Source organism: Antrostomus carolinensis, unplaced genomic scaffold (genome assembly GCF_000700745.2).
Source record: "Antrostomus carolinensis isolate BGI_N321 unplaced genomic scaffold, ASM70074v2 scaffold13343, whole genome shotgun sequence".
Classification (NCBI taxonomy): Eukaryota; Metazoa; Chordata; class Aves; order Caprimulgiformes; family Caprimulgidae; genus Antrostomus; species Antrostomus carolinensis.
Genome location: NW_010305966.1, coordinates 11,215 through 38,436, shown reverse-complemented (window position 1 = coordinate 38,436; position 27,222 = coordinate 11,215). Strand labels below are relative to the sequence as shown.

The 27,222-nt window shown below is 37.4% G+C and overlaps 1 protein-coding gene across 1 annotated transcript in view; it reads left to right on the top strand.

Annotated features, from left to right (window-relative positions):
• The window catches only part of GBE1 (1,4-alpha-glucan branching enzyme 1), a gene marked incomplete at both ends in the record, with an annotated part of 45,773 nt that extends 22,495 nt beyond the window's left edge, over nt 1-23,278 (top strand). Inside the window, 6 exons of the mRNA XM_029084272.1 lie at nt 1,316-1,525; nt 13,705-13,820; nt 14,124-14,251; nt 18,295-18,393; nt 21,148-21,258; nt 23,107-23,278. Of these exons, the coding sequence (XP_028940105.1) occupies nt 1,316-1,525; nt 13,705-13,820; nt 14,124-14,251; nt 18,295-18,393; nt 21,148-21,258; nt 23,107-23,278 (836 nt within the window). The remainder of the gene's footprint in view (nt 1-1,315; nt 1,526-13,704; nt 13,821-14,123; nt 14,252-18,294; nt 18,394-21,147; nt 21,259-23,106) is intronic.
• Nucleotides 23,279-27,222: the final 3,944 nt, after the last annotated feature.

Genomic DNA, 27,222 nt, shown 5'->3' with positions numbered 1-27,222 from the left:
TGTAAGTAACTTCAGCTGCCATAGCAGATTCCAGCTAATCCAGCTTCGGCAGTCTTTATGCGTGGGTTTTGTGTTGTGGAATTCTTGGCAGTAACCAACACGATGTGTAAGTCATTCTTTTATGATAAATAGAACTATACACTACTTGTTTATTATAAACTTGATTAAAATCATGGCTCTGTGTTCTGCGGGAACTTTTTCTGTGTACTTGTAACAGACTATACTTAGATTTGAGGCCCAGGGTGAAAATAGGTGGAAAATGTATTCAGGTAACTAAGAAAATTATGATAAACCTGAATATTGTGATTTTTATTTTTTCTTTCTTTCTTTCTTTCTTTTTTTAAATATTGGTCTAGTTCAAGGGACAACCAGGCTAAATCTAGGTAGACTGGAAGTTTTAACTGGCTGAATTATGTAAAAGAAATGTGGGTTGGACACAGGAAACAAAAATCTGTATTTAAAAACAAGTTGGAAAGTAGTGTAGTACCTAAAACAAATAACCAAGCAGGAGAGCAGCAGATGGTGTATTTTGGGCACTTTCATGAATGTTAATTTACTTTTGTAATCGTTATAGATTACTTTATTCCAGTAATATAAATATATTCTTGTCTCTTGCAAAGTAAGTCAATGTTCAATATTAAAGAGAAGCTTTAAGTTGTATTAGTTATGTTATACTGAATTTGATGTATTAACAGAGAAGAATAAAACATTCAGTTTCTGCTAAATGTTGCATGCATGCATAATGTAATTTTTACAATTAAAAACTGTTTTAATTCTTGGTTTGTAATCAATAACTACTACTTAAGAGGCTGAAAAAATAACCTGTATGCAACTGGAAACTAGGTGATGAAAAACTGGAGAAAAAGAGGCTGCTTTCCAACTCCCTGAAAGGAGGTGGAGAGAGGTGGGAGTCAGTCTGTTCTCCCAGGTAACAAGCAATAGAACGAAAGGAAACAGCCTCAAGTTGCACCAGGGGAGGTTTAGGTTGGATGTGAGGAAGAATTTTTTTCTTGAAAGGGTTCTCAGTCATTGGAACAAGCTGCCCAGGGAGCTGGTGGAGTCACCTTCCCTGGTGGGATTGAACAGACGGGCAGACGAGGTGCTCGGGGACATGGGTTAGAGGTAGAATTGGCAGTGTTGGGTTTATGGTTGGACTACATGATCTTAAAGGTCTTTTCCAACCAAAATGATTCTATGAGCTTTTTCTATGATTCTAACTGCTGACTTTGATGTGGATTCAGTGAGTAATGTTCAGTTTTATCAGCTTGAGCTCAGATTGTACCACTCATCACGCTTTGCCTTTTCATGCCGATAGCCGGTACGGGACTCCAGACGAGCTGAAAGAAATGATTGACGTTGCTCACTCAATGGGCATCATTGTTCTGCTGGATGTTGTACACAGCCATGCCTCAAAAAACTCTGAAGATGGTCTCAACCAATTCGATGGTACGGATTCTTGTTTCTTCCATTCCGGTCCTAGAGGAACTCATCAGCTCTGGGACAGCAGGCTTTTTGACTACGCAAAGTGAGTATAAAATGTCACTTCGTGTGTCTTAGTGGGAATTATTTCTTATCAGTTCTCTTAGAATGACACTATTCACCAAACCAGAAAAGTCACGTGGGTTGTTCAACAGGTACAATATTAAATTTAATTTAATTTAAGGAGTTAAATTCCTTTAGTTTGCTAAAAACTTAAAATCTAAGACTAAATAGTAGCATTGAGGTTTTGTTATTCTCTTGTCCTCTGTGACTCCATATGTACATATTGCATATCATATGCATTGTATGTATTATATATATATAATTATATTATGTAGTTATATTTCTTATTTTAAAATAGATGCAAATATTCTTATATGTAGATACCTATTTAAATATATATTATCTAGGAATATATATTATCTATAATTAATTATTATTATGCTTTATAAAATAGAGTAATTTATATTTTCATATTATGTACTATATTTAAATGTAATATATATTATATTTTTGTATAGAAATAAATAAAAGAATAACAAAAGCTGAAGAAAACTTGCAGGCTCTGTAAACTTACTGTGAAACTCTCAGATTGTTGAAATACAGCAAAGGTTTTGCCCCAGGACAACTAAATCCATTACAAATTGCTTCCAGAGTTTGATCCATCAGTTAATACAGAGGAGGAGTCATTTTCAGTTGGCAGCTTTAGGAATCCAGTTTGGGCACACCTAATTAGCTGGTATAAATAATGGGTGTGTCAAACCAGGTGTTAATGCCAGGTGATGATGATCAGCATTTAATATTGTTTACTTAGTGTTCTCTGAGGTACTGAGGATGGGGGATTTATCTCCTACGCTGAGTATTTTGGTGGTTTAAATAGTGAAACAGACACAGGCAGTCAGCTTATTTCAGTCTTTCTCCCACTTTTCCCATGTTAATTCATTCCTGAACCACCTTGAATTCTCCCTTTTATTATCTTTGATTCTTCCCATCAACAATGTTTCACACAACCCCAGAATCTCCTTCCAGCATTTCTTAATAAATTCTATACAGAGTAACTCACCTCTTATTCCAAGATAAATTTGCTTTTTACCCCCCTTGAGATGCCTGATAACCTTGTTTGTCCTTCTTATCAATTACAAAGTTCGGGTTTAACCCTTTCAAGGTGACCCTTGAGTAGTTCCTCCAGTGGCTCATCACTTGGCAACTGTGAAGTTCTGATCTCTTGTGAATCTATTAGTTGTTAGGATTTGTGTGCTGCACGGTCAGTTTGCTCTTTCCTGGTTTTTTTTCTTCCCCACTTGCATTGAATTGCCATTCAGTGGATATGCTTATGTTGCACATGTCCTTAAACCTTGATTCAGAATTACCTACGTTCAGTTAAGTTGCCAAAAAGGATTTTTTCTTCTTCCATTCATAGGCTGTGCTCTTGAGGCTGACCATAACTGATGGGTGTTGTAACCGTTTAAGGAGGTCACTATTGCAGAAATAATGTTATATAGCAGAGGTCAACTGTTTGTTTAATGGAAACTCTTGGACAGTAGCTCACAATTTCAATTACATGAGTGACTGGTGTCATAAATGGCTTACATGCTATTTTACTTAATAGCATGAGCTGTTGTTTATTTACTTTTTACTTGGGATAATTTAACTGATGAATTCAGGGGCCTTTTTGAATTGTGATTTTAATTATTATAAGAAATGCATTTTAGTATGTTTAATCATAAATAATTTTCTGTTTGAATAGCTTTCTTTTAATCTTCAGATTCATCTTCAGATAAATTCTATATCAAATCATCTTAAAGCTTTAATATCAATACAATGGTATTTCACACTTTATTTCATTTTATGTTTATGTATAATCAAGTGTGTGGTATCAACTTCTGAGTCTTTGGCTTGTCCTGTGCAGGGACAGCAGTTGGACTGGATGATCCTTGTGGGTCCCTTCCAACTCACAACAGTCTGTGATTCTGTGTTTATTCTAAGTTGCTCAAAACTAAATAAAAATATTGTTTGTGGTTTTTTTTTCTCCTCTCTTTCTTGAATACAGATACCAAACAAAATTTGAAAAGAATCAGAACTGGCATTTTATTAAAAATGTTGTTTGTTTTTTTTTTTCCATTTAGGCTTTACTGACATGCCTCCTAATTTCCATAGCAGTAAATGAGCAGCTCTAGTCTGAAAGAGGGGAGTATAAAATTCTGTGAGAGACTTGAGCTGATTGCAAATGTTCAAAGTTTGCTGCAAACAAAAATGACAAATGACAAAAAAGCTTGCTTTCCAAGACACCTCTCCTTCAGCTAGTCCAGCCTTATCCCCTGTACAGTGCTTCTACTAAGTCCCTTCTGTAGTGGGAAGAACTGATAAATCTACAGGTACTTAACCATCAAATACAAAGAATGCTCAATTTCCTTTGGAATTGAGAGAAACTAATTCTCTGCCGTGAAAGAGCTGGAGAAACAATTGCTTTATCAGTTTAGTCTGTCTGCATTTGGTTTGCAAGTCAAGATGTAAGTAAATTTGTCTCACAGCATTTGCAAGATGATTCAGTTGTCTGGGAAGGGGACTGCAAATACTTACTGTAACAGAAGATGGCAAAATTTAAAATTCATGCAAAAAAAGGACTATATCCATGGTGTATTTTAAATACTATATTTTTAGTAACATTCAGTTAAACAGAGAGTAGCTCCAAGAAAAGCAGTAGTAAAACTGCTCAAAGGACCATGTGGATGTTGCATCTGTAGCACCACAGTGCAACTTAAAAAGATAAAAGCATGTTTTGTGTTGTGAACTTTGAGACAATACTTAATGTAACAGCAGAACTGTATTTTTTAAATCCATGTTTATACAAGTGTTGTACAAACGGTGAACTTCTTGATAAATTGTAAACAGCAGCTCAAAAATTTTGCTGTTCAAAGTGTTGTCACCTGAGAATAAAACCTCAGTTTCGGTAAAATGAGAATTTGGAGGTAAAACAACTGCATAAGTAAAAGAATATTTTCTGCTTATCTTTTTTCAAGGAATGTATTATAAGTTCTGCTTTAAAAAAACAACAAAAACTGATTCAGATATGAACTCCACTTTCATAATTTTGGCACATTTTTCCAGTTTTTCTAAACTGTGCATTTTTTTCCTCAAATGTGTTAATTTGGTGAATCTTCCTCTCCTTCATCTCCATCCCCTCCTGGTCGTCTCCATGCCTGCCCCTCTGCCCCCCTCAGCTGCCAAGCCAAAAACGCCAAGCTTGAATGAGGATTGCAGTTTATTTTAGTAATACTTTTAAAAAACAAACTTTTATATCCTTTGCCTTGGTTCCTATTAAAAATATGGCTTTCCTATCCTTGAATTCATGAAAGGAAAATGCTGCAAAGTAAAAGGGATGCCACAGGCTCTGGACCTGGGGTGTAGCTGTCACAGTCTAGTTAATTTTGTGGTAAATTAAGTATCTTGTCTCTATCATGATGCTGTTGAAGAGAACTCACTCGAAATGCCTGTAAACACCCTCCCATCTTAAGTAATGATTTTGCTTGTAATTAATTTATCACAAGCTAAGTATAACAATTTTTCCTTTCTAAAGCCATATCTGAAGATTATTCAACTGCCAGGTTCATTAGACATGATGGTGTAGACCCTGGAGATCAGGTGGGATCGCTTCTAGAGTTGTTGATTGTGTTTTGATTTAAATTTATTTCTCCATATAGCAAATATGTCTAAAATACTCATCAGGTGAAACAATTTAAAAAGAATTGAGAACAAGGTATGACCTGGCAAAGATAAGTTTTTGGGTTTTTTTCCAAGCACTACATAATTAAACTATGTGAACGATGCTGCCTTTCTAGGCTTACTGAGGTCTGAGAGTGTTGTTTTGATTTTGAAGGCTCTGTATTCCTCTTCTCTTACTAGGCTTGGTTAGATTCTACACTGTCTTAATCCAATTCTAAGGGACAATAGATATACTGGTACATTTCTGTGAGCCTTTAGAAATAATGGAAGAAGTAAAACTCTGCAGAAATGATGTGGGGCCCTAAATTTTGTATTTGGTTTTGGTTTTGTTTTTGGTTTTGTTTTTTTTTTTTTTAATACTGTGACCCTGAGCACTTAGTCAAAATTTTAAATTCTTGCTGAAGCTAGGAGAATAATTTGGCACAAAAGTCACAGTTTGAATTACATTCTGGTTTTAATTCCAAAGCCCTGCTTCCTTGAATGCAGCACTGTGATCAGCAAGAAATGTTGTTAGTGAGAAGGTTCTGGGGCCAGCAGACATCCCTGGCATCTCTTTTAAGCTTTTTTTTGAGGCTGTTTTCAGGGCTTTTTTTTAGACTGTGTTTTATGTCAATGCTTTGGTTCTTCTGTGAAGGCACCAAATCATAACTAGTGGGAAACCTTTGACCTGTCCACCTAGGAGTTTTGTCTTGTTTTTATCTGTTTATGGTACTCTGCTTTGGGAATTAAAGCTGGTAAGTGTTGTAGAGGATCAGTGATCAGCTCTTTTTCCTCTTTCCTGTTATTTAGTAACACTGGAGCATGCATTTGATTAGGGCATGAGATTTTAGAACATGTTTTAGCACAGACTTTTATTAGTATAGCTAAGTTTTCTAATACAGTGGGTTAAAGAAATTGGTGTCTTTTGAGGAAAGAATCCACTCATTACTAAACCACAATTGGAAGTAAAGTTATCCCTATGACAATTACTCAGCTGACATAATTGTTTTGGTCAGTGTTATATTTCTATACCCTGACCTTTTCCAAGCAGGTGGAGGCAGTGCTAAATTCCCTCTTCCCTTCCTTCTCCTCCCTCTCTCCCCTGAAGCAAAAATAAATGGAAGAAACATTTAAGTTTTTGTTTTATTATGACACCACATTCATCAGAAATTTAAATAGTTAGAATAATAAATAGTCAACTGTGAAACACTAAAATTTACATTATCAATGTTTTCAGGCTTCCTTTGCCACCACCTTCTTGGATAAGGGCATTGGAAAAGATGAAAATCTACTTTGACTATGTTATAAGAAATTCCAAGGTAATTATTTTGTCATTGGGTTACGTGGGGAGGAAACTGAAAAGTCTATCAGGAAATGGATAAATGGAAATAATTTTAAGGTGGATATTCTTTCTAATGGCAATCCAGCACTGATTAATGAAGCTTGCAACTTACAGAAAGTATTGTGAAACAGCATTCTTACAAACTCATAAACTGCGTACTGGAAAGAATGACTGTTCTGCAGGTTGCATCTGCAGTTGCTCTTAGAACAGCACCATTGTCATCCAAACTTGGAAAAACAAATCAAAGATTTTTATTAGAAAGAAGATCTTGACCAAGGGCAAAGTACGAGCCACTCGTTTGCCTGTCATGCTCAGCTGTCGGTACGTGCGAGTGCAGACTTGTTTGAAAATATTTCAGAGACACTTGGCTTTAGTTTTCTTTGTATTTTACCTTGACCTAGAGATAATAAAGTAAAAGGATATTCAGGTAATATCTTATTCTAAGTAGACCTTCTAGGATGGTAAAATGTGAGACACCCCCCCTTTTTCAGGCTTCTGCATGTGATAATAACTATTCCTTATGAGGTTGGTTTTGCTATGTTAAAATAAAAAATAGCTGATACAGTGCATTGCTTTGAGGATTAGTGTTTTGATTTTTGGATTTTCAACTTAATTACCTATTTTAAAAAAAAAGTAATCTGGAATAGCATGTGGACCATAGCTTAATAGCAGTGGTCGATTGATAAGGTGTTATTAGTGTGTTCCTGGTATATATGAACTTGAATCTTTCTATTACCACTGTAGCAACTATGGTTCTCTGTCATCTGCACGTAGAAAAGACTTTGCAGTCATCAGTGCACTTAAATTTTGGAAACCCAGATATTTGATGATATGTTTATTTTAATGCTGGTATTTTCTCAAGGGCAGATATCTGCTTTTCTTGCTTCAACTACTTTGATGTTTTTCCTTGGGAGTTTTCAAGATGTTCTTTTTATGAAGAACTTTATTTCTTTGCTTCTAAATTCCTGTTGCTATTCAGTAGTGTTAGAAAAGCCAAAACTTCCACCTGAATTTGAAAGCAGTCTGCATTTCTGTCTGGAAGGTACAGGCTTAATACTCATGTTTTAAATATATTTGTGTGTGTGTGCATTTGTTTTTAGACTGGCATCCTTACACTTTTTGTTTCCCCCCAGCAAAGAGAAACACTAGTGCTTTGTCAGCTCTAGCTTTGGTTTCTGCATGTTTGAGGGAGGGACAGTGCTCAAAATCCTACCTTGACTTGGGTGGAGGTCACAGCAGCACTTCTCAGCTGTGGCTAAACTCCATGGTTGCTGGAGGCAATCATGTTCCTTTGTGGTTCTTCAGGCTGGGAGCAGTTGGTCAGGTAGGGAACACCAAGGGAAAAAGCAGTGAGCCAGGTACTTCTTCAGTGTCCCTTTGAAGTCATTTGTGTGAGTCTCAATTTGGGAATCAGTATTTGAAAGTAATAAATGAAATTGAGTTGATAGAAACCACTGTTTCAGGCTTTAATAAGATAGTTTTGAGAAGGTAGAGCTTAAAAATGTTAACAGTTTGCCAGGTATTTAATATTTTGTCACTGCTAATGGAGTGACTTGGTTGAGAGTATAATCTTGGTTTCTTGTGTTGAAAATTGAGGATAGTGGTTTTCAGTTTTTATACATGTGAGGAGAGGCTGAAGTCACTTGGTTTGTTCAACCTGGAGAAGAGGAGACTGAGAGGAGATCTCATCAAGGTCTAGAACTTCATCACATTAATATATGTGTATAATAGCATACTATTTCAGGGGAGAGAAAAAAACCACTTCATAAGAGAGTAGTTAAATATATCTTAAAGTTTAATTCTTCACCAGTTCCTTCCTTAACTCTGGTGCTGTTTGCTGAGTAAAGTTCAGGATAATGGTCAATTTAAGATTGAGTCACCTGATACACAATAGTTTGGCTGTTTCTACACTACATCTAGACTTAATGTGAAAGTGAACCCAGTGTTGAACACTAAACTGTTCTGAAATGTTTGAGATCTAAGTGCAATTACAGAAATAATGAATTGCATTAAATTGTACACAAAATCCTGGTGGTACCTGTCTAAAATGTTGTGATTTAGTTGCATGTTGCAGAATGCAACAGGTTTTTTTTATTAATTTGCAGGGCTGATTATGTGACTAAAAAAATTTAATATTTGCTAAGAAAATTGCTTTGGGAGAAGAGAATTTTAAATGTTCTCAAAGATGTTTTTGTTTTATTAGGGTGTAATTTACTTAGGTAGAGCTTGAGTGGTACAAGGAAATCGTAGCTGAAATCCACATATCAGCACTTTAAAGGGTTTGGTAATTTTAGTTTTGAGACATTCTCTTTTTTAAAACATGTGTGTCCTGGAGGCTCTGTTAAAACCACAGGTAATTGTCTTCAGTACTTATATTTTCTTTCCTATTTACTTAAGGAAACCCTCTGAGCAAAAAGCATCAAGAATATTAAATTTCATTACAATAAGTACATATCTGCTTTGCCTGCGAGGCTGTTCTTATATTCACATTTTGCAGGACATAACCTTTACTGAGTAATACTTGAGTTATTGCTTCAATTTTTATGGCAAATAATGGAATGCTTTATTTGATATTATTTAGTTTACTCTTATCAAATGTAGATAGGACTAGCCTGAAAAAATTGTCAAGGACGTTGTGCTGCTTACTAGATATAATAAACCTATATATAGTTCCTTTGAGGAGAAAATTTTATCTTATTGTGGAAATGGCTTTTCAGTAAAGTCATGTGAATATATTCATAAACATGTTTAATTCATTGGCAAAATACAATAGAGATAGCTAATGCAGAATTAACCTGCTAAATTAAAATGATGGATCTCTCCAAAAACATCGATCAAACATCCAAACACTTGAAAATTGGGAAATTCAAAGGAGAAAATGATGTCCTGACCCACGCATCAGAATCTTATTTTTTGCTGGGTTCAGCTCAGATCTGATACTCACCAAAGAAAACTTGCCTCTTTGTGTGCAAAGCTTCTTAACAGCTTTCAGGTAGCTGTCCCTTCTCCTTGCTGTGTGTAGAGCAGGTGTAGCTTTTCTGGGCTGGAGTTAGATGGGCAGAGGATCAGCGTTCGGTACTCGGAGTTCGCACAGTGTGTGAGTGGGGCTGCTCGTCCATGTGTTCACTGTGCTTGAGAGGAATCAGCTGCCAAGGACATGCAGAGGTGTGTCCCCAGGGACAGTTATGGTGACTTTGGGAGAACCTGCAAGGACAGTTAGTTTCAGATGTCTGCCTTTTAGGACTCAACTTTGTTGTCTTTTCTGAATTCAGATGTGTAGCATTCTTTATCCATTTACTTCCTTACAGTTCAGATTCTTTCATGTATCCTTAATGTAGATCTTTCTTCCCTTACTGGTGTCAGAGTATGTTTGCTTGTGTATGAACCTGAGCAGGCGAATAATTTTGAAGTTTTTATTGGAGGTGATCGTCCCATTCTGCTCTGCACTGGGGCGACCTCACCTCTAGTACTGGGAGCAGTTTGGGCACCACAGGATAAAAAGGATCTAAAGCTGCTGGAGAGTGTCCAGAGGAGGGACACAACATTGGGGAAGGGTTTAGAAGGGAAACCCTAGGAGGAGAGGCTGAAGTCACTTGGTTTGTTCAGCCTGGAGAAGAGGAGACTGAGAGGAGATCTCATGGGGGTCTAGAACTTCCTCCCAAGGGGCAGAGGAGGGGCAGGCGCTGATCTCTTCTCTCTGGCCACCAACGAATGCCAGGAGCAGAGGACATGGCAGGAAGATGTGGCAGGGGAGGGTGAGGTTGGCCATGAGGAAAAGGTTCTTGAGGCAGAGGGGGGTGGAGCACTGGAACAGGCTCCCCAGGGAGGTGCTCATGGCCCCAAGCCTGACAAGATTCCAGCAGCATTTGGCCAACATGTGCCCTCAGGGACATGGTCTGAATGTTGGGCTTGTCCTGTGCAGGGACAGGAGTTGGACTGGATGATCCTTGTGGGTCCCTTCAGCTCACAACATTCCATGATTCTACAATCCTATTGCATAGCAGTTATGGTTTGTCAAACCTTTCATCTGCCTGCAGTGACCTGTGTGCGTTTTTCTTCAGTTCTGGGTCCTCTTTGTTCTACGGTTGGATCCCAAGAGCTTGCAGTGTCAGTCCAGATTCACTAAGGGAGGACTTTTCATTAGCTCTGAGGAGAATTGGCCATGAAATTTTTAGACTATGCTATCTAATTGGTGATCAAAACTTTTGTAATGTTTTTGGTGTCATACTGGACCTTAAGGGAAGATAAAACTCTGAGATCTATAATGCACCATTACTCGTGTTATTTACTACTTTTTAATTTGAAATGCCATTTTAAAGATAAAGCTGCTTTGCAGACCAAAGGTTGCAAGTCTTTTGTTTGACACTGTCAACATCTTTACTGTATCTCAGTATATAAATTGGCTCCTACCAACGTTACGAATTCTACAGGGGTTGCAAAGCAAACATGATCTCATCAAGTGAAACAGAAAGGTCATGGTATGGCTCCATTTCTCTTTAAAACAAACAAAAACTCCCAGTGCAGAGAACAGAGGTGAGGTGATAAGCACTTGATGGTAAACAGTAAGTGGAGAAGGAGAAAACAGTGGGGTAGTAATTAAGATATTTGATAAAATTGAGGAATAACCATCAGAGAGACTGTGTTTGGCTGCAGCCAAAGGAGTGAAACCATCACATTGATCAAAGAAAGTGCATCTACATACAGACAAACTGGTGTGTGCTGGTTAACAGTGGGGTGGGGGGGGGAAAAAAAATCTCTGTATCAAATCTGGATGTTTAATTCATAAAATAACTTGACCAGATTGACCAAAAGTTAGCATTATCAGACTGAGTGCCAGTTTCTTTATGTTGAGTAATCCATCGGTGGAATTTAAGCCAGTCAGCTGTTGAAATGTTTGGGGATAATTACAAAAGTAATATTTCAGCAATTCAGTGCTACTGTGTGTTAATTAAACACTAAGAATTGAAAACAGGTAAATCATCATAAAAGTCTAGATTCTTAAAAGGTCAGCAGTTCCACTCATTTTCTGTAACATATAATAACAAATGCTGTTCCTGAATATCAACATTAATATGGTTCAACAATTGCAGCTTCAAACTGGTTCAGGTACAGCCAATGTTATTTTTTGTGTCCATAGTGACAAAATTAACTGGTTTAAATGTATTAATTTATTGCATCTAAATATTTCATGTTCAATCATGGATTGGAATTTAGAATTCTTATGGTCAATCATTATTTTTTGCTTTTTTTTATTAGTACAAGAGGGGAAAAAGTAAAATAATGTTTGACTTGTAAGCAATTTCACAGGTTTTCTGCTGATCTAATATAGGAAAGTTGTTAAATTTCTCATCACCTTGTGAAACCAGGTCATCTAGCTAGATATGCTCATTTCACTGCTTCGACCGAGAAATCTGTTTTTAATGTGTGAGCTATTGGCCTCAAGGGGAGAAAAAACCAGCAAGACTTCTCTGCAAAGACCTCCTTTGTTTTGAATAATGTCTGAATGAATTCTGAATTATTTAAATTTCTTCCAGTGTAAATCATTCTGTTCCTTAATGATAATACAGCGTATATTTTCCTCTCTTAGATCAGGCATGCAATGAAAGAACTTTCTCAATTTTATGGTATGCGAAAAATGAGAGAAACTGTAAGGATATAATTTGAGATATGGCTTTTGCCCAAAAGAAATTACATTCTTAATGAATGCTATCCTGTTTCCATATCTGTCTGTAAAATTATGAGTACGTACTTCTTTTAGAAATGTTCCTGAATTATTGCTTCTGTGGTGGATGTATTTCAGTTACGTTATGATTTTGGCCTCTACTGCCATTCTGCAAAGTTATTTGTTACTTATGTTAACTTCTCTTTCTAATGCTGCTGTTCCCATAAACAAATTGTCTTGGATGAAATCGTGGATCTCTGTAGGGTTTGTGTAATTTGCATGCTTCAAAAAACAGTTGTTCTGGCTCATGTTTTGGAGCTGTGTAGTTATCTCTGTACAAGTCAATATGGTCGCTAGTATCTGAGAGAAATACTTCCCAGAAATATCTTAAATGCATTTTTTTTTCCAAGTTTAGACTAGAATCAGAATTAATATATTTGTTTATTTATTTACACTCTTTTCTCCCATGTGCAATCAGATGGTTGGAAAACATCTGCTGCTCCTACTCAAGTTTTTGACCTCACCAGTTTCCTAACTAATCTTTGGTTCAGCAAATTCATCTTTACAATTTATTTTCCTACTGATTCTCCATCTTTTTCCAAAAATCAGTATTCAGTGCCAACAGTGGTGGAAAAAATGAGGTTTTTTTAACTTGTTTTGGTACTTCTGTGTATGTTTTATAAATGTACAGACCCTCTTCAGCATCTTAAGAACTTCAAGTCAAGCAGTTTGTAATGAGGAGAAATGACTTCTACGTCTGGCTGGTGCTTGCAGCAATTAATCTCTTTGTACACACATTATCTTAATTCTGCGTGAGATAGTATTTTTATTGCAATAGAGCTACTGCTTTGATTTTACTCACAGTGTTTAGCTTGCAGCAAATAGCTTTCTGCAAATCTAATGCTGGGACAGAAAAAGATACAGTGAGCATTTGTGATGCACGCCTAAAAAATGTATTGAGCTGAGGCAATACATTGATTCACATTTCCTAAATTTGGAGGTTTTGCCTTGGTAATATTTCTGGTTTTATATGCACAGGTGTGTATATCTGTGTACAGTACATGCTAAGGAGAAACATCATAATCCTATTGAAGTAAATAAGAATTGGCTATTCAGTGAGGTGAGGATTTTGCCAGCTTTATAGCATGTCCACAGCCTCCTCGTCTTTTAATGTCATCCCCCTAACTCCAGATTTAAAGTGCCCCTCATATGAGGAAGTTTTGTGGAGGAAGGAAGGCAAGGACATTTGTTTTGTCAAAATGGAGTTTATTCCTTGTGTCATAATTGCTAAATTTTTCGTAAAACCCTATCTGCAATCTCAAATTAATGTGCAGTAAAAGACAAAGACTTCAGGAAAACAAAGTTTTTAGGAAAAGCCTGATGAAAAATGGGGAAGTCATCATTAAAATGGCCGAATGTCCAGTCCAAGTACTGTATATGCAGGTGGGAAACGTGATATAAGGAACTCTGCTCATCCCAAGGTTTCTAAAGCTTCTAAAATATATTAATGTTATTTCAGCTGGGAAGTTTTGAGATTCCTTCTGTCTAATTTGAGAATGTGGCTTGAAGACTATCGTTTTGATGGCTTCCGATTTGATGGCGTTACATCGATGTTGTATCACCATCATGGAATTGGTGAGTAGTTTAATCGACACTAATCTGAGCAATCCAGTTGCAGTTCTGTTGGTGTGGAAATAATATTGCAAAAGGTCACTGAATGGTTCAAAAATTCCAGATTTGATGATACCTTGTTGTGCTATTTGGACAGATCTGAAATGATGAATAAGTTTGGTGCTTATAAAATTGCATATTGCAAAATATCTGTGCTTTAAAAAAAAAATATTGCCGTGGCCTTTAAAAAAATTGCATATTGTAAAATATCTGTGCTTTTAAAAAAAAAAATTACTGTGGCCTTTAAAACTTCTTGTGTCTTATTAGGCACAGGATTCAGTGGAGATTACAACGAATATTTTGGCCTACATGTGGATGAAGATGCTTTGTGTTATCTAATGCTGGCCAACCACATGATTCATTTATTGCATCCAGAATGCATAACCATAGCAGAGGTAAGAGCAGAATTTGCCATCCTCAGTGATAGTAATATTGATTAGTTTGCTTTGGGATGTGAACTTCCTGTTAATTATCGAATTACACTTCGGGTAATCAAGAAGTGACAGGAGCTGAGAAATATTAATTAGTGGACAGACTTTGCCTTGTGGGGAAAAAAACCAACTGGAATATGCTCTTTGGGAATTTTCTCTGCATTAATGGGTCATTAATTAATGTGGAAATTTCTTTCTCCTTCCCCCCCCCCCACTTCATCTCTTTGAACTTGTAATGAGATTTGCTTTCATTAGTTTACTGCTTTTGCGTGATTGCCATTTGTCACTAGTGCTTCATGGTACTAAAGATTAACAGCCTTAGTGTGGTTTTGCATATTTTGAATTATATTGGCATAACTGACAATTACCCTTCAAAATAAATGTGATAAATTTATAAATGATGAATGTGTATGCTAGTTTAAACTTAATACTAAGTTTCTCCAGTTTTCTGAGGGAGTAAATAAACTATATTACTTGAGTTGATGGAAATCAGTTAAACTTTCTTGACTGGAGAATATTATTGTTAGTGCATGGAATTTTCAATAATATGCAACACCAGAGCATTAAATTTCTATGAACAGGTACATTTTCACTGATATTTTATTTTTATCTAAAAGAGAAAAGAATATAAAACATAAGGATTTTTCTGTTATTAGGTTCAAATATTTATTTTTGTTTAAAAGAAGTTGCATCTATTTTATATCATTAGAGATTATACAGATTTCTAATAAAACTTTTGGTATTTCTTAAGAGTTCCTTATTTATCTTCAGAAAACAAAATACTGCTTAAATTCATTTCTTACTTAGTGTTTTGTATTATAGACAACCACTGCTAAAAGCTTAATGACAAGCTATCAAAAACAGCATCTGATGAGCAATTACTAGTGAACTTGAGATAATTTCGTTGAGCTGTTGGCTTCTTTGAAATGAAATTTATTCATTTTCTTAAATTATAAGCTTTTGTACCAACGAAATTCTGAGTTTAGTCTGCTAGTATTACCTGGCCTAAGAGTTCTTTTTTTAATAAGGTTTGTCTTCAGTTTCTCTTGCTTGAGTTGAAAACTGTTTCTGTTTAAATACATCATTTTTGTGCCTGGGGAAGTTGTTACACAGAATATAGAATTGATCAATGTGCTGCATGGTTAAAGGAGAATTTCAGGAGGAGAAACTGTTGACATAATTGAAAATTACAAAAGGCAGTGAAGAATGTCTGCTTGGCTGTAATGATGATGGAATGAGTGCCACATGAGAAAAATGTTTTTGTCTAGCCATAACTAATTATAATGTATTCTTTAATTGTTTAACTGATAATTTTTACAGCTTGTTAATATTCTGTATAGTCACTGTCTTAATATTTTCGAAGTTTTTAGATTTTACTGAGTGTATGCTTTTTTTTTCATTTTGACCTTCTAAATATAGCTGTGATTAAAGTTTTGTATAATGAGAAGAAAAAAATTTAAGTGAAATTACATCATGCCTGAAGTGTTAGAAAAACTAACAGGCAAAAAACCCCCTACTGCTGTGATTTCTGCTTGGGTTTTTTTGTTTGGTTGTTTTTTTGGGGGGTTGTTTATATATATATATGTAACTAGTTTCAAACTAAGGTTTGAACAAGTACTTACACATTGGCTGTTTACATTTAGTGGAAAATATACTGGACAAACTAACTGATTTTTATTTTGTGTGTGTGTTCAGGTAAAATCTGTAGATACAGAGATATAGATACATACAGATAGTATGAAATTTGGAATTTTACTTCCCAAAAAATCTGGCTTTCAAAATGGTGACTAAAGTAGATGGGAGCTACTTCAACCTCAATCAGACCTTGTCCAAGGAGACATCACAGCAGCACAGAGAAAAGCTTTTGGTTTAGATCATCTTCTCCTGCATAACTTGGAGAGCATTAGTCTGATTTTCTCCTAAGCCAGTCAGAAAGGATAACTATTCAACTTCCTTCTGAAAGTTTGGAAAGAATTTCTGCTTCAGTATTTGGTATTTACAGCATGTGGAATGTGGATGCAGTTTTCTATGCGATCTGATGACTGCTGAGTAAAGGGAGCTAATCCCCTCCTTTGATCTCCTGGCTTTGCTGTCCACACAGCCCAGGATGTTCTGGCCACCTCTGCTGCCAGCCCAGGCTGCTGGGCCCTGCTCAGCTCGCTGCTGGCCCTGAGCCCCAGGCCCTTCCCTGCAGAGCTGCTCCCTGCCTGGCACTCGCCAGGTCAGTCAACCCCCCGTGCCCCACGCTGGGAGCCAAAGGCTGTGGTGGTGGCACTGGGCTGCAGCCAAACCCAGCTGCTCACTCACTCCCCACCCCAGGTGACAGGGGAGAGAATTGGGGGACAAGGGGAAGGAGACTCGTAGGGTGAGATGAGAACAGTTTAATCATTGAAACAGAACTTGAAATAATACTAATATCAAAATAATAATGATAATAAACTATGCAAATGAGTGACACCCAGTGCCATTGCTCACCACCCACCCACCAAGCCCGGCCTGTTCCCAGATCATGATCCCGCAGGAGCAACAATCCCGACCCGAAACCGCAATCCCGGGAGAACCAGAGCCCAAGCCAAAGCCAGAGAGAGCAAGAGAGGAAGAGCCCCTCATGGATCTCCTGCCCACGGGGGACAGGAGATGGAACAGCCCCTTGGCAGAGCCCAATGCCCATGGAGCTGATCCATTGCAATATTCCTCACCCCTGAGATCTTGCGCTTGCAGACGGACAAACACAAAGTCCTTCGTTGCCAGGGACACAAATGCAACATGGGGATGTTCTCAGCGTTTCTCTCCTAACGAATCCCAGCTGAACCCAACCCCCAGCGCTGTTCCAGCTACTGAACAGAACCAGCTCTGGCCCAGCTCACACCAGGACACCCTTCCAGGGGCAGGATTTGAAAATTCCCCTTGCAGAACTCCCTGAACTTGCTGTTTATCGATTCCTCCAGCCAGTCAGGGTCCCTCTGGATGGCAGCTCTGCCTTCCACCCCCTGGATGCCATCCATGAGCTTTGTGATGGTGTGGTTGCTCTCGTCCCTTACGTCAGTCTGTGTGGTGTATGTGTATGTATGTTGAACTTCAAGTGCCAGTATCTTTTTCACTAGTCGAATGCAGCAATTGTACTGAAAACTGGATTGGATCCAGAAAACCAGAATGAGCTTCCTAATTAAGCCCTGGTTCTAGTCAGAATTTAATTCCATAAATTCTCTTGTGTAGACGTAAGAGGTGTGTGTTAATCCATAACCACTGTGGTGGAATGGCTTCTCACTGACATCAGTTAATAAAATTGAGTACTGACAGGTATTTTGCGATTATTGGAGATTTGCATTTTCTATACAGATAAGCTAACTTTAGAAAAAGCATACTATGTGACATAATTGCCTAATAAAATGATTAAATAAATATTTGAAGAATTTGGGATTATAGATTTAAGAATGATCAGGCTCCATCAATATGAAAATGGAAAATTATGCAGTAAGAACATGTCACTTTCCAGGGCTGGCTGGATCAATAGTTTTTGTGCATTTAGAGAAAGAGTAGAGATTGTATTTTTCTTCTTTATTGTGCTTTATATCCAGCCTTTTATTTTTATGCCATTCTTTATGCAAAATATCAATAAACAAAATGAAGGTTTAATTTGTCTTTTGTTGACTACTTTCTACTTTCTATTGATTACTTGGAACTCGAGAGCTAATTATTTTAAATTTTGCATCTACTGAGCTCTCTTCCCCCTCAAATATCTACTCTATTAAAATGTTTTGTAGTAGAGTATTTGATGAGAAAAGTCATAATGCTTTTCCCTGTAATTTTTGCATTCAAGCAGCAAATCTGGATGTAGTAATTTTGGTTGTTTTCTCCCTTACCCAGATCAATCTCTGAAGCTGTTTATAGTTTAGAGTGTTTTATAGAAACATTACTGTACGGTAGAAAATCTGAACTAATAATTGCAATGCTATGCAAATTATGCTGTGGTTTTTTTGTTGTTTGTTTTGTTATTATTATTTAAGGATGTTTCTGGAATGCCAGCTCTTTGTCGTCCCGTTGCAGAAGGAGGAGGGGGTTTTGATTATCGACTTGCCATGGCTATTCCAGATAAGTGGATACAGGTGAGACCTTCTTTAAAAATCCCTTCTGCTCTTCAGAGTAGGATGTTCCTCTGTGTGTGCACACACAAAACTGAAACTGGGCATAGTAATAAGCACTGGACATAGATAGAGCTGAAAGTTTAAGCAAAGTAGACATGAATTATACAAACACCAGCAATCAGTACAAAAAGAATAATAAAAAATCTGTAGATGCTCTTCAAGAGCAATAATATACTAATAAATACTGACTACGATGAGGATTTTAATCACCTTTTCCTTAATACAGAGAATCACAAAAGGAGAAATAAAACACTAAATGATCTCAAAAGGCTTCTACTGATGTATTAGAGTGTTTTTCAGTTAGAGAGAAGATTGCATCCAAATCCCTCGGGCTATCGTGACGATCTGAAAACAATAAATGTTTTATATGAGCATTAATGCTTCAATAAATGTAGTGAAAAGTTAATTTGCTTTTTATTTTAAGCTAATCTTCAGCTTCTTTCACTTTTGTGACTAGGAGGGAGAGGGCTGGTTGAAAAACTGTTTTCTAGCCTTGTTTCATTCAGAAGACAAACTTACCAGCTTTTCCAACAGGGACAGCATCCATAAACTTTGAAGTGTATGATTTAGATCCTGGAATGCAGTGAGGGCTCATGGTTTTGTAGTAACAAGAAATACCTTGTTGTGATGGCTTTTTAATTTTTTCCTTACACCATCAATGTAACTGCTGTGGTCCACTTACTTATTTTAATTTGCAATACTTGGAGGAAACATACTTATCCTGTAGTAAGTTCCATTCTTTAACTGGAGAAAAAAAATCTTCCAGCCTAGAGCATGGACTGAACATGGGACAGGAGGTGGATGCTTGACACACTGATGGGATGTTGGGAATAAATTCAGCTGTGATGGTCTAGACTGTTTCTCCAGTTATTTAAGAATGTATTGCTTGTACAAGAACATAGGGTGATGCAGACAGGAAGCTTCTAGCTAAGAAAACTGCAAATAAGCAACCACAACAAAAGACCTTGAGGTGGAGAAAGAAGTGGTGCTCGTAGCTTGTTACCACATTTCTTAAGGCAAAAATAAAACTGACGTGATTGGCAGGGAAAAGTTTGGGAACAGTCTTATCAGCTATTGTGGAACAGTCCTAGACGGCTTGAACATAAATAGCTTATTTCTCTCCAGCTATTAAGTATGTACCTGTGAATAGCAGATTTTCTAGGGAACCTCCTAAAATCAATTTTAAACCTGAAGGTTCTCAAGGGTTCCATGAACTAATTCTGAGTGATCTGTAAAAGTAAGATGAGCTGTTTGTCATGACAGTGGCTGTATGAGTTCAGATTAAAGATAGATATAGTACAGAATATGATGCTGCATAGAGATCTGAATGTGTTCAGAGCCTGAATTGATAAAGAAAAAAAAAAAGCTGTTTAGATGTACATGGCCAGTTACAATCAGAAAGACAAATTCTACAGCATCATATCACATCTTGGTGTTATTACCTTTTTCTCACTTTTATTTGATGTCTATATATTTACATATATGTATTTAAGTTGTAGGGATCAGTGGAGGTCTATAAAGTACTGTAGAAAAAAGAAAGGGTTAACCCTGAAATTGGACTGGATTTGCAAGAGGGAGGAAATAGTGTATCATTGGGGAAGGGTTTAGAAGGGAAATAGTATGAGGGGAGGCTGAAGTCACTTGGTTTGTTCAACCTGGAGAAGAGGAGACTGAGAGGAGATATGGGGGTCTAGAACTTCCTCCCAAGGGGCAGAGGAGGGGCAGGCGCTGATCTCTTCTCTCTGGCCACCAACGAATGCCAGGAGCAGAGGCAGTGGCAGGAAGATGTGGCAGGGGAGGGTGAGGTTGGCCATGAGGAAAAGGTTCTTGAGGCAGAGGGTGGTGGAGCACTGGAACAGGCTCCCCAGGGAGGTGCTCATGGCACCAAGCCTGACAAGATTCCAGCAGCATTTGGCCAACATGTGCCCTCAGGGACATGGTGTGAATGTTGGGCTTGTCCTGTGCAGGGACAGGAGTTGGACTGGATGATCTTTGTGGGTCCCTTCCCACTCACAACGTTCTATGAGGCAGAAAATTCCTATTGATGTGATTTTAAATTAAATTGATAAAAATCAGGAGCTAGAATGGTACAAAAATGTAAAGCTTGTTTTGTATTACAAAGCTTGGACATTGAAACTGGTTTGGAACTGACCAGGAATTCACAGATCAGGGGAACATGCAGGTCCCTGCGCTAAGCACCTTCACACATTATCGTGTACTTCATGGCAACAGCGTAGTGCTGTCTTGCAGTCATCTGTTCTCTACCACACAGCCCGGTGGTTAAGCTCGAGTTGGAAGCTGCCATATGCCAGGGTTGCTTGAAACAGAGAATTTCTTTCAATATTGTGTGTAGGTAGGTGTGTGCCCATCTATTTCTTCCCGGGTTTTGGTGCAGTGCTTTCTTGCAGCTGCTATTGATCACATTGCCTGCTGTATCAGAGGATTCATGTGATAGATTGCAAGTCCTGTTGTTCATGTTTACATGTGGAAGTACAGGAGAAAAAAGTGTTCTACTTGTTATATTTATGTAATATTCAAAAGGAAAAATCCCTTTGGATTGTCAGAGGAAGCTTATCACCTCAAAACATGGGAACAGGAGGAATTAAATAATAAATAAAGTTCATAATCCACTGGAAATTTCCGTGCCAAGGTAAAGGTAGTGATGTGCTTTTAGCTAAAACAGCAATAACTTTCCAATGATCTTTATTTCTGCAGATAATTAAGGAGCTGAAAGATGAGGACTGGAATATGGGCAATATTGTTCATACGTTAACAAACAGACGATATGAAGAAAAATATATTGCGTATGCAGAGAGCCACGACCAGGTATTTTATCTGTTTGTTTGTTTATAAGCAAGTAAAAGATGAGGTTCAGAGGTTTGGTAGGTTTTGTTTTATGAAAATGAAGCAAGAGTTGAGAAGGATAGGCAGCAATTTCAGTGACAGGTAGATCTGGACTACTGCTCGGTTTCTGGTTGGATTTTCTTGTGAGTTTATTTTGTTTTGATCCTTCTTTTTCATGAAGGAATCGTGCTTGGAGTAGGTGGGTGTTGTTATTTTTACATTTTGGAGTGTTTTTTAAGAAATGAGTCCTAGCTTGTTGCTTTGCCTGCCTGTCATAGAACATGGGAAGGCATTTAATCCTTATTTTTGAAAATTTGGTTTCCATAAAGGAAGCTGGAACACTATTTATGATAAGTGTAAACAATCTCACAATTTAGCAAATTTGTTTGCTAAATCAGAGTTTGTGACTGTTGTATTCCCTTTGAGAAAATGTTTCCTCTCTGACAGGATTGCAAACATCCTCTTTTGAGATTTAAATGAAATATTCTTTAACAGTTTGGTTCAAAACACAGTAATTGTAATGGTTCTGTATACAAAAAAAAGAAAAGGAAAAGTAATGACGAGTTTGACTAACACTCATCTCCCACAATCTTTGTAATGGTTTTCTGAAGGATTAGAAAACACATTGGTTGAGAATTTTAAAATTAGGAACTTAAACCTTTTATTAGATAATGGATTTTTTTTTTCTAAGTAACCTACCTTCAGCTCTTGCCTGTACATCATAGAGGCTGAAATTCTCTTTTTATCTTCTATGGTAAAAGTCAAGAAAAATGTCCAAAACGAGGCCTATATTTTATTTTATAAAGAGAATTCTGAGTTTCTCAGCTTTGTGTACCTATTTACATTGTTATCTCAGAGACTGTTATGCAGTGTTTGCTTAAGGCATGAGAGAAGAGTCGCAATGCTGGTAAAGAACTTCAGGTATTACTTGGAAATGCATATTATTCCATGATAATTTGCTTTTATAAAAGCTGATTCTTCATCTTAAAGCGTGACATATAATATTGCTATTGCTGTTGTTTTATTTCATGCTGGATTTTATCAATTGACTTGTTTTCTATTTCACTATGTATTTTTGTTTTACAATATCATACATGGGATACAAAGCTGCAGTAATCAAACTGGGGTCATTGTGGTCCGGAGGCCACCAAAGAGGTGAAGGGTTTAGAGGGGAAGGGTATGAGGAGAGGATGAAGGCGCTTGGTTTGTTCAGCCTGGAGAAGAGGAGACTGAGAGGAGATCTCATGGGGGTCTAGAACTTCCTGCCAAGGGGAAGAGGAGGGGCAGGCGCTGATCTCTTCTCTCTGGCCACCAACGAATGCCAGGAGCAGAGGAAATGGCAGGAAGATGTGGCAGGGGAGGGTGAGGTTGGCCGTGAGGAAAAGGTTCTTGAGGCAGAGGGTGGTGGAGCACTGGAACAGGCTCCCCAGGGAGGTGCTCATGGCACCAAGCCTGACAAGATTCCAGCAGCATTTGGCCAACATGTGCCCTCAGGGACATGGTGTGAATGTTGGGCTTGTCCTGTGCAGGGACAGGAGTTGGACTGGATGATCCTTGTGGGTCCCTTCAGCTCACAATGTTCTATGATTCTATGACCAAAGGATCATCAGCAGTGGCAGGATGTTTTCGTTGTGGACAAGAGGCTGTATCGTGCACAGTGAACCATCTCCTTGACTACTCACCAATCATCCAAGTCTTTCCCTTACAATATAGACTGCCTGCTTTTAAAAAAAAACAAAAAAACAAAAAACAAAAAAAAACAAAAAAAAAGTGAGAAACACTTTTAGTACACTCAAGAGTTTCTTTTTTTTTCTTTTTTAACTCTTTTAGGCACTTGTTGGTGACAAGACGTTGGCATTTCGACTGATGGATGCGGAGATGTATACGAACATGAGCGTGCTGTCGCCTCTTACTCCAATTATTGATCGTGGAATACAGCTTCATAAAATGATTCGTCTCATTACTCATGCACTTGGAGGAGAGAGCTATCTGAACTTCATGGGTAAGTAATCTCAGGAACAAGTCTTTCATTTTCTCATCTACAGAATGCATGGCAGGGAAATAAAATGATCTGACATCATCTTACATCCACAGTATTTAACCCAATGCTGAAGTTTGGATCGTGCTGATGTAACGATTCGGTACAAAACGTGACAGGCATTGTTTTTGTGTCTGTAAGATGTATTTATTATAAGACAAGAGAATAAAACCGATGTGGTTCCGAATTCTAACAGGAATAACTTTTTGAATTGCCGTCAGCTCTAGTGCAGGTTTCTCTGGTTTCCAATTCAGACCAGTGTTTCAGTTGTTGTTCTGCAAGTTTCCTTGTTGTGTCAGTTCCCCTTGCCTTACACAGCTGGCTTGTCTTCCGTCTCTATTCTTCTACTCTCCTAAACTTTTTAGGGTAACAGTGAATTTACTAAAGATAGCTCTGCGCCTGCTTGTTATTAATTGTCAGGAGGTAATGGGGAATCAGTTGAGGTGTGTTTCATTGCCTCTCAGTGAAGAGCAGAGGCTTGATGAGGTGGGTAAGGAGATCAGAGGCACGTCCTGCATCAAAGTGAGGAAATAGGAAGAGTTAGCAATACTGTCTTTTTGTGTGCTCTGAAGTACAACTGTTGCATTGCTTCCTAAGCTCTATTGCTACAAGAATGTCCAATAGTTAATTTAATTTCATCAGCATTTTACAGTTCCATGTAGTCATCTTAAAAGTTGAATGTTGTTCTTCGTTTTATACAAGATGCTGAAGCTGTTTATGCTGAATGCTCTTTACCATATTCACTTTTCTTTATTTCTTTGCAAAATAATCCTTACTTTATAGTAAAAACCACAATTCTGTAATGTGATATGACAAGTTCTGTAAATGGTCTCATGGGAAAAAAAGGCTGAAAGTGTGCTGTGAATGACCATCTCAGTTTTCTGGCAATGAAACACTTGAAAATTAGAGAAGATTTAACTGAGATTACCTTTAATTTTTATTGTTAAATGTTTTGTATTAAGTTAAAGGTTATTGTTGGATGCATATTGCCCTTCCTCCATGAGTATAATTTAAAAATATATATTTCTAATAAAAAAACTGAAGAACATCAGTAAGGCAATGGTGGTGGTTGATGTAAGCATGTCTGTCCTGATAAATTTTCTCTGCCTTGGTATTAGAAGAACACTCAAAAAATTAGATACCATCTTTGTGGGTTTTCTTAAAAAGAATTAAAGTAACTTTAATACAGTATAGAACAAATCAGTTCAGTGTATGGTCAACTAATAAAATCATTGTTTCCAGTAAAATGCAGAAATCTTTCCCAGGAGTGAAGAAGAGTTAATGAAATAAATATTTCTGAAGTATGTAGTCAGGCACCAAAAATCTGCAAGGTATGATGTGTGTGTGCACTTCCGTTCAAACCAGTGATGCTACAATAGTTAAGGAAGCAGATGTTTTTAAAAATGTGCCAGCTAAACTGCAGATGTCTCTGCCCCACATTGACTTGGGAAGGTTAGAAAAATGATCAGTAATTCAGTGTGGCATGTTAAATCCCGTGTGTCAATGCAGGTTGATTGAGCAATTAATATTGTGTATCCTCGAGTACCTCAGATGTTCCAGTAACTGCATTACAGTTTGCTATATGGAAAAGGTGAGAAGATTGGAATAAATGGTGGAGGAGGAAACATATAAATTCAGAATGCTTGCAAGCCAGTGTACTTAAAATGCATGTTGCAGTGTGCTAGCTGGTTAAGCAAATACAGGGACAAATGAGTTCTTTAGCAAATGCTGAGGACGAGGAAGAGAAGCCTCCTGTGGGATGGAGGGATCCTTTCACAATGCCTGGATACCTCTGCTTCCCAAGATCCTTACATAAATGTCTCCTAGCTTTTTTTTTTTTTTTCTAAAAACGAAGATGCCAACGCAACACGCTGCTTTCTTAGTGCTTTGCTCACCTTAAAGAAAAACAAACTGCTTCTAAAAAATGCTGTGGGCAGACGAGGTGCTCAGGGACGTGGTTTAGAGGTGGCATTGGCAGTGTTGGGTTTATGGTTGGACTTGGTGATCTTGAAGGTGTGTTCCAAATACTGTAACTTTATGATTCTAGAATAATTTACTGGCTTCCTTCTTCATTTGAAATGGGCTTAAACTCAAATCTGTTGATTTAAATGGAGATTAGTTCCTACATGAACCTCTAGCACTATTTTTCATGATTTTTCTATAGTAAAGCAGCTCTTAATTAGGACTCCAGAGACCACATCTCTCTCCCTGCAAAACAACTTTTTTATGTATAGAAGCTAGAAAATGATTTGCAGTAACTAAGAACACTTTTTCCAGTCATGAGAGTTGACTGATGGTGTTACTGTTTGGGTTGACATTTACCTCTGTTTCACTAATATCAAATTTATCTGTAAAACTTCCTTTTCTCACTTGTTTGTTCATTTACACAGCAGTTTATCTACCTTCTCCATGCTTCATGGTTTTTTTGGATGAACTGAAACACTTTCTTCTCTAATGATGTGGTACGATGAGACCTTGTTCTCTCTTTGGCCTTAAAAATAAAATAAAATCAAATTCTATGCATCATCTATTCCTTTGAGTATTTTGGAGAGAGGAACTTAGATTTATTTATTTATTTGTAAACTAAAGGATTTTGTAACATAAGGCTTTCAAAAATAAGTTGACAAACAAGAAAAGGAATGGTGTGAAAACTCTCAGTAGCACCAATATCACAGTGGAAAATGTGCATGCAATTTAAGAATATTAATTAAAAATTTGAAATAAAAATGATACAACATAACATACCATATAAATGGGAATGCTACTTAAAACAGAATCTGAAATACAACTTTTATTGCTACTTTAGATAAAATAGAAGTTTTAGCAGGAACAAGAATATTTAGGTTAAAACTAAGAAGGTTTTGTTTTCTTAAACATATTGCAAGCAAATAACTTTGAATTTTTACACTTTCTGTACATTTTTTTTTAATGCTTATTACTCCTGTGCACTGGTTACAGTGTGTCTTCTTAGACCATGACCTAAAAAATGGCCTCGCAAGAGCAAATACTTTTAAACCAGCTCCCTTCAGTCAACTCTTCTTGATAAACAACCTTAAAATATTCAGTTGGTAAAGACTGCAGATCAGGATATGTAGTTTGAAGTCATCCTTCTCAATATGCTTACCTAGTACCTGGCAAATGTGCTTTCTGGGCTGCCAGTTCTACCAGGTGCTCTAATTTCATGGCAGTCTGACAGAAAAAAAAAAATTATCTTCATTTTTAAGGCAGAAAATGAAGAATGTAATCTGAAATGTTACCTACGTTTGTCATAGAGTTCTTGTTCTGTCGTGATAGACCATCTACAACCTTGTTGAATGCATGTGTCCCCAGTCACAACTTGGGACAGGCAGTGGCAAAGGGAAAAATCCAAATACATGGATTAGGTTTCATTAATTGCTTTGAGAGTCTCTTCCAGAAGGTCTAGGGATGCAGACTGTTTGTCTTTGCTGTTCATTTGGAGTTGATAGAAACAAACTTCACTTCTACAGTTTCTCAAAACACATTAGAGTGACTGGGAGAAAAGCAATTAAAGAGAGAGACTGTCTCATAATTTAAAACTAAACCACACGCACACAAACCTGTCTCATTTTCCTTCTGTCACACCTTCTCTTCACAAATTGAGTATATCCAAATACTAGAAATCTGTTGTGGAAGACTGAAGGTTGAATCTGTTGTGGGATGACTTAGTTGTACTTCCTCCTTGAGAGGGTAGGGAAGAAAGCTCCATACATATATATATATATGTAATTTAAATGCATGGTTACTAGCTGCAGTCTACATATGTGGCGGTGCATCAGTGTCCACGCGATGGCTTCTCAAGTCAGGAACCTTGAAACAGAAGCCTTCATAGTCAACAGCATCCTCTGAACTGCTTAAGGATCAACAGTTGGTCCAACTGTGTTCATGGA